Source organism: Myotis yumanensis, unplaced genomic scaffold, assembly GCF_028538775.1.
Source record: "Myotis yumanensis isolate MYYU_CA2020_CCGP unplaced genomic scaffold, mMyoYum1.0.hap1 SCAF_8, whole genome shotgun sequence".
In the NCBI taxonomy this organism is placed as follows: domain Eukaryota; kingdom Metazoa; phylum Chordata; class Mammalia; order Chiroptera; family Vespertilionidae; genus Myotis; species Myotis yumanensis.
Window position 1 is genome coordinate 45,129,807 of NW_027223759.1, and position 7,860 is coordinate 45,137,666.

The 7,860-nt window shown below is 62.1% G+C and overlaps 1 protein-coding gene across 1 annotated transcript; it reads left to right on the forward strand.

Annotated features, from left to right (window-relative positions):
• Nucleotides 1–275: 275 nt before the first annotated feature.
• On the forward strand, nt 276–3,488 carry DLX2 (distal-less homeobox 2). Its single transcript, XM_070423420.1, has 3 exons — nt 276–944; nt 1,422–1,606; nt 2,060–3,488. The coding sequence occupies exons 1-3, from the start codon at nt 566–568 to the stop codon at nt 2,477–2,479; spliced, it is 984 nt and encodes a 327-aa protein (XP_070279521.1). The 5' UTR covers nt 276–565; the 3' UTR covers nt 2,480–3,488.
• Nucleotides 3,489–7,860: the final 4,372 nt, after the last annotated feature.

A 7,860-nucleotide genomic window follows, 5' to 3' on the forward strand; every position in this document is an offset into this window, starting at 1 on the left:
CCATTCAGCAGCTGCCCGTCTGCTCCCGCGACCACAGCAGCCGCAGCGCCTACCCTGTGACACCCGCCCCCGCCCGCCCGGCGATCCCGGGCGCTCGTAGCCCCGCGGGCTGGCGCTTCTGATTGGCTGTTGCTAGGTGACGTTGCCTGGGTTCACGTGACAAGTGTTAAATGCCCACCCTGCAGGAGCCCGCCCCGCAGACAATCGTAAAGCCGCAGCGGGCTGCTCACCTGCTCCCGCCTCCCGGAGCCCCGGCCCAGCCCCGCCACCCCCGACCCCTCTCCACTGCCGGCCCCGCCCGAGCCTACGTCGGGCAAGAAGCCGAACGGGCCGAGAGGCGGAGAGAGGATGAGGCCGACGGCGGCTGTCCCGAGCTGTGCACGGTGATCGCCTCCCCCGGAGGAGGAGTTGCCTAGGCTAGACCGTTGCCACATTTCTTGTTTTCCTTCCTGCCCACCCACCCCGGTATTACATTGGCTGCTGGAGGGGACCGGGAGAGACGGAGGAGGCGCCTCGCTTCCCCCCTCGCGCCCGCCACCCCTGCTCTTCCCCGTCCCGGGCCAGGATGACTGGAGTCTTTGACAGTTTGGTGGCTGATATGCACTCGACCCAGATCACGGCCTCCAGCACGTTCCACCAGCCCCAGCAGCCCCCGAGCGGAGGCGGCGCGGGCCCCGGCAGCAGCCTCCACAAGCCCCAGGAGTCGCCGACCCTCCCGGTGTCCACGGCTACCGACAGCAGCTACTACACCAACCAGCAGCACCCGGCGGGCGGCGGCGGCGGCGGGGGCTCGCCCTACCCGAACATGGGTTCCTACCAGTACCACGCCAGCGGCCTCAGCAACGTCCCTTATTCCACCAAGAGTGGCTACGACCTGGGATACACCGCCTACACCTCTTACGCGCCCTATGGGACAAGTTCGTCCCCGGCCAACAACGAACCTGGTGAGCATAAAGCTGGCGTCAAGGGTGCCAAGTTGGCCTAGCTACTGCCATGGGTGGGATAAAAATATTTGGGGCGGGGATCTCTCCGGAGCCGGGCCTCTCACACTACCTGCTCCCGGCCCGCCCCGCGCCCTCACCATTCTCAACCTCCAGTCTGCCGAGGGTCACTGGGTACGTCCCTCGGTGTTCAGCGGGTCCTACCGGGTGGCCTAGGGGAGGGGGGGGGGGGCGTGGTGCATGCCTCCTGGTAACCTCATTTCCTCGCCACCTGCTTCTTTCTCTCCCGTATGCGCTTGTCTTCCCCTTCGCTGGTGGGCCCAGCTCCAGGGTTTGGGGGCGGCAGGGGTCCGCGCATTGCGAAGTTGCGCCTGAGCATCCCCCTCCCGGCTCCGGCCAAGTCCCACGCCGGGCCTTGCTGCGGGCGGGAACTCTTGGGCTCCCGGGTTGCGCGATTCTCAGGATTCCGGATCGTTGCAGAGAAAGAGGACCTGGAGCCCGAAATTCGGATCGTGAACGGGAAGCCAAAGAAAGTCCGGAAACCCCGCACCATCTACTCCAGCTTCCAGCTGGCGGCTCTTCAGCGGCGTTTCCAAAAGACTCAGTACCTGGCGCTGCCCGAGCGAGCTGAGCTGGCCGCGTCCCTGGGCCTCACCCAGACTCAGGTGAGCGCTCGCGGCTGGGCGTGGGGGCAGGAAGAGGGACGAGGGGGGCGGGGGGTGTCTGTCCGGGGTGGCCGGGAAGAAGACAGATTCAAAACAAAGTTTCTTTAAATATATTTTAAAAATAATTTTAAGGATTTCGAGGCCCACCTCTTGAGCGGCCTAAACTTCTGCACTCGAAGCTGAGTCCCGGTGCTCCGTAGTCTTACTCCGCACTACCGATTAAGCGGGTAAATTTACTGACCCTTCTGACCCCCTCCCGCTGTCACAGCAGCACCGTGCACACCAGCTGTCCGGGCTTGTGGCCATGGCTAACCAGAGGGGCAGGGGCCATCGCCGCCTCCCTGCCCAGGTGCTCGGCGCCCACCTCTCGCTGTTGGGCTTCCTACGCTTTCTCCCCTCCCCTGCCCGGTGCCGGGTTTCCTCCACTAATGCTCCGGTCCCTTCTCCACAAAGGTCAAAATCTGGTTCCAGAACCGCCGGTCCAAGTTCAAGAAGATGTGGAAAAGCGGTGAGATCCCCTCGGAGCAGCACCCTGGGGCCAGCGCCTCGCCGCCGTGTGCTTCGCCGCCAGTCCCGGCGCCGGCCTCCTGGGACTTCGGCGCGCCGCAGCGGATCGGGGGCGGCGGCGGCCCCGGTAGCGGCGGCAGCGGCGCGGGCAGCTCGGGCTCCAGCCCCAGCAGCGCGGCCTCGGCTTTCCTGGGCAGCTACCCGTGGTACCCCCAGGCCTCGGGCTCGGCCTCCCATCTGCAGGCCGCGGCGCCGCTGCTGCACCCCACCCAGACCCCGCAGCCACACCACCACCATCACCACCACCACCACCACCACCACCCAGGCGGCGGGGGCGCCCCGGTGAGCGCCGGGACGATTTTCTAACCCCGGGGAGACTGCGCCAGAGACTGAGAGCAGAGACCCGTTATCCTCAGTGCTCGCCCCCAAGCCAGAGGGCCTCTCCGCCGGCTCGCCGATGCCACCCCTGCCGGAGGTTGTGGCCCGGGATGGCCTGCCCCGAGCCCTGCTCCCTTGCGCGGCCACTGAGCCACCGGGAACTGGAAGGCTCCTCTCGGAGGTCCCGGGTTGCTGCGTGGTGAAGGCCGCGGGCCACGGCCGCCCTACCGACCGGAGCCCCGCCTCAGACCTGCCTCTCCTCTCCTCCCCTCCCTGCGAGGCTGTCCGGCGCCGTCCTCGCCGCGGGCAGCGCGCTGGGTCCGGGAAAAGGACTCCTCCCCCGCCCGCCAGGCCTCCGGGGCGCTCTGGAGCTCCTTTCTCCTCGCCGGCCCCCGGGCTCCGCGCAGTCCGCCCGGGTTGTTGACCCCGGCGTCCTGCCCGCCCGCCCCCACACACCCTGGTGACCCCGGCCGCCCGCCCGCCCGCCGCTTTTTTCTGCTCTGCGGTTCCCAGCGCCCGGAGCCTCCTCCTGGCCCCGCCGTAGCTCTCTCCCAGCCGCGAACTCTCCCCTGAGCTCTCTCCTCATCCATCACCAGTGGAGTTTTTATTTTTATTTTTTAAAAGTTTAGGTGCCTTTGCGGATGACCTCATTTTGATGTTGGGGGAAAAAAATGATTTTTTAATATGTGGACACTGCAAAAAAATGTGTTTAAATTATCTTTTTTAAAACCTATTCAGGGTTATTAGCCTTGACTTCGATATAGAGTTTGTAAATAAAGGTGTCTGTGCAGGTTTTCCCACTGATGTATTTGTATAAAATACTCATCTTTTCAGACTGTTTTGTAAACCCTCACTTGTGAACTCTCCGGTTTAGCAGTGACCTCAGCAACCCCTCCGTTTTACTTGTCCCTTAAAAATGTTCTCAGTTAAGCTAAGCTACTGATTTGGATTTGTTATATCTTATCCTAAAGTCTTTGTTCTTGAAATGAAAGGTATTTGGGGGTTATTTATTATGAAAACAACATGCTCTTCATGTTGACTTTACACTATGAATATATTATTTAAATAAATTATTGTTTTCATTGGATGTGTGCGTTTTCACCTTGGTGGCACGGCCTGGAGCCTCCAGCCCCTTCCCAGGCGGGGATCCTGGTCAACCAAGGGTGACCTGTACATCTTCCTGCGGCTGTGGGAGCAGCGAGTTGCGGTGAGGCCAGGACAGGCTCACTCCTCAGGCCCCGTGGAATGTTCGCGCTCTGCCCCCATCCGCGTCTGGACGCGGGGTTCGTCTGCTGGAGGCGCAGTGAGTCACTCAGCGCCCGGCGGCTCCCGTCTCCGCCCTTTCTGCCCGGCCGGCGCCGGCGCCCTGCGCCTGGGAGGTCTCTGCCGCCTCCGCGTCCAAGGTGCTGGCCCAGCGGTGCTTCCGAGCCGCCGCGGGGAACCTGCAGCCGGAGCCCCAGCGCTGTGGAAGCCGGGGGTCAAACCCCTACATCGGCCCCTCCCCTCTGTTTGCCCCGCAGCCCTTCTGGGGTTGGCTGAGTGGAGAACTCAGTGAGTCACCCAGGCCCTCGGGAGACGCGGTTGGCTGCTCTGGAATGCAGGGCGACCTCAGGCACAGGGCTTCCCCAGCGCACATCCATCCCACACCGTAACCCTCCCAGACGCATCGATACTGCCACGCGCTCTCAGACACACAGTCACACGCTCACACTGAACCATACCCCGCGACACAGATGCACACACAGTGATATGCACACTCACTATGCACACTCATGCACACAGGCACACTCACATGGAGACGGATGCTCAGTGCGTAGGCAGTAGCCTCTTCCCATCTCACATTCTCTGAGGAGAAGGGTTCACACATCATTCAGCTCTGCTTTCCACCGTGGGTCCCACCCAACTAGCTTCCAGCTTTTGGAAGTGACCCTACTTTCTGGCATTCTCTGCAAAAGCCAGGGGTAGGTGAGTAACGCAGGCCTGAACTTAAAGTTCCTTTTTCTTGAAAGCCCTGGGGCCTACCGTTGGAAGCTTCCTGGCTTCACTCACGCGCTGTGTGACTTTGGGTTACCCACTTCACCTCTCTGTGTTGTGGGGTGCATACCTCTAAGATAGGAGAAATAAAAACAGCTATCTCAGAGTCGTGAGCATTTGATGAGGCCATGATGTAACACAGTGCCTGGCACATAGTAAGCACTCAATACATTTTTGCTATGAGTAGTTATAATGCTTGAGCCCAGTGCCCCCAAACAAGAGGGCTTTACTTTTGCTTGCAATTGGGAGGCCCAGAGTTAGCCAGAGGTTTCCAACCTCATCTTGTGTGGAAGAGCAGCACGCTAAGGCTGGGAGACCTCTGGCCCTTTCCGACATGAAAGGCTTAACCGTGGGCATCCTTTCCACGGGAGGCTGGAGTCTCCTGAAGAGGAGGTTGGCAAGCCAGACAACCCTGCTTGCGGGACCCAGGTCTCCTCTTCTCTAGGATGGTGACTCCGTTCATCCTTGTTGTGTGTCTTAACTCACCTCTGCCAAAAAGACAGACATCAGACAGGAGCGAGTGTCTGGGCTCAGTGGCATCAACCTGAGCAGAATTCCAATTTTTCTTGCCAGATTGTTTTGGGGCCTGCTTTACAACCGAGTGTGGTCCAGGGAGTTGGGGCTCTGCAGAAGGCAGGGAGGTTACACAACCCTGTGTCCGCTTGCATTCCTGCGTGTTTTCCCAGGCTGAGGAGGCTTGGGCTGAATCCCATTGACCCCGCGATTCTGGCTTCCCTAAGCAGCCGCCGCCTGGAAGACCCCATCCCAGCCCTCCCTCCCCCCCAGCTCCAAATTCCGTGGTTTTCTTTGAGTGCCAATAGCTGGTGCCAGGCTTCACCCTGCGGTTTACTGTGCCCTCCCCTCCTTTGCGCGCACTCCCCTCCCCACCCCCCTGAAACCAGCAAGGAGAAGCGGGGCCGTAAATTGGCTGGTGTAGAGGATCTGCAGCAGACAAGATGATTAAGAGGCCTACGCCGGAGCGCCCGGGGCAGGGAATGTCAGCCCAAGTTGGAATCACGCAACAGGCCTTGGCATGAGCGAGCCTGGGAGCCGGGAGGGCGGGCGGCCCCAGCTCCGGGGTGGGCCGAGGCCCCACAGACTTGCCGGAGTCACCAAACCTGGCACCCGGCGGCGGAGGGGTCGGGTCGGGCCACGGCGCGCCTTTCCCTGGGAAGCCCGCTGGAAGCAGAGGGCAGAAGGGTGCAGGGGCCAGAGGAAGGGGGCGTTTCCGCAGACAAGGAGAAGGGCAAAGAGAGGGGGAAGCGAGGATGCGCCTCAGATATAGAAGTGAGCAGGCGGGAGGGGTGGGGGGCGGGTGAGCGAGGGGAGAAACAAAGCTGGGCCGGGGGAGGCGGGGGTAGGCACCAGCCCTGCCGGGGGCGAAGAGCTGGCAAGCTTTTCTCACAGTCTCGCGGCCCGCTGGGAGGCTCGGAGCCCTGTGATCAGCCCGCCGCCAGCAGACTAGTTCTCCCCGCCCCCCGCCCCCCTGCGCCCGACTGCGCTCCCCAAAGCGCGAGTGAAAAATGGACATGGGAAGCAGCGATCTCGTCTCCGTGCACTGGGAACCCAGCCGCGCTCGGAACACACATAAATCTTCATTGCACTCCCCTCCCCTTCGCTCGTGTGAAATATCAGGCCCGATTCTGAATATGACAAGCTCTGGGAAGCCCGGGGAGGGAATCGGAAAAGTCAGGGTGTCCGACCCGCTCCGCTCCACCTCGTGGCGGGGTTGCTCCAAACTCCTGTGGGGCGCTGAGTCCCAATTTCCGAGGCTGGCTGCCGGGACGCACCCCCCACCCCTCCGATTCCCGCCCCCCCCCCCACCTCACCACCACCCACACCCCCAGCGTGCGCGCCCCCGCCCGCCCCCCCCCCCCCCCCGCCGCCCTAAGTGCTCCCCAGAGCGTGGACACACACCCCTCCCGCTGCGCCGAATTCCTGCGGCTGGCGGGCAGGGGAGTGCAGAGAAGAAAGGGAGCGAATCCTGGGCCTAATCAGAGCGGCTGCAATGTGGGACCGTTTAGGAAGTTTCCCCTCAGCCTCCTTTCAGGATTACTTGTGAAAATTGTGAATATCCGTCCTGTGTAAGGATTTCCGAGACGGGTGGGGCGAGTTTGGGAGACGTATCAAGTTTGATGGGGGCGGAGGGAGCCCCATCAGACGGCAGCTTTGTTTACAAACAGTTGTGTAGTGGAAGGGGGAGGAGGAAAAGGGATAAAGTGAGGAGTGTTGGGAGTGGATGAATAGTCCCCTCCACTGTTAGAACACCCCCCCTCCCCGCGAAGGGGGACGGGGAGCAGAAGCCCCTTTGCCTAAAAAAAAAAAAAAAAGTCATCCTTACTGACTGTAAAACCCAGGAGCACATCCCGCACTCCGACACCGCCTCCTGCCTCCTTCTACCCCGTGCGAGTCCAGAGCACTCGCTCCAAGGACACCAGCCCGCTCCTTTCCCGCCAAGGAACAACGACCACCAGTGCCTTAAGTCTGTTGTAAGGTCAGAAACCTCTGAGAATTAAGCTCTCTCTTCCTCCTAAAACACGGGTCCCTTTGCACTCCACTTTGGGGTCCCAGGTCCGGCAAGCGGGTGTGGGGCGCGCCCCTGGCCCCGTCAGACTGGGCTCTGCGGAGACTGCCAGGTTCTGGCGGGGTCAAGCCACCCACAACAGCCCCAGGAAAGCCTCCCCCGGGTCAGATGCTCCCTCCCTACCTGGGATCTGACCCGCCAGCTTTACCCGCTGCCCCGCCCCTTCCCCTAAATACAAACCGGCGCGGGGGTGGAGGGATGCGGAGGCCCCGCGCCCCTCTGAGGCCTCCCTGGAGGGAGCTCCCCTCCCGGGGACTGGTTTGTCAGTGATTGCCACATTACAAGATGTTACATTCCTCCCTGGGGCCCGGGGCCGGGCGGGGCGAGGGAGACACTATGTTTCAAGAAAAGAAAGAGCAGGCGGGTCTTGCAGGAGCAGTTCCTGGGCGCCTCCACGAGAGAACGCAGGCACAGTCTCTACTACATAGACGTTTCTTCCCGGGACCGGCTCCGGCTCCGGCTCCTCGCTCGTCCTCTGGGTTGGGCCAGACCGCAAGCACTGCGGTGTCTTAGCAGTTTGTGGGCTGCGTGGGAGCGCTCCTGGGAATCTCCCGAGGCCCGGCTGGGGGGTCCTCAGGAGTCCTGGCGCACTGGCTGCGTCCCAGATCAGTTCCGGTCAGCAGTGCTAGGAGCGAGGGGGGCAAGAGAGTTGGCGAGGGTTGGGCGGGGACGGGGATGGCTCCAGGAGGCGGGCTGTAGCTGTGAGGCAGAGGGTTAGAACCTCGGGGAAGGAACAGGGCAAGAGGAGGGG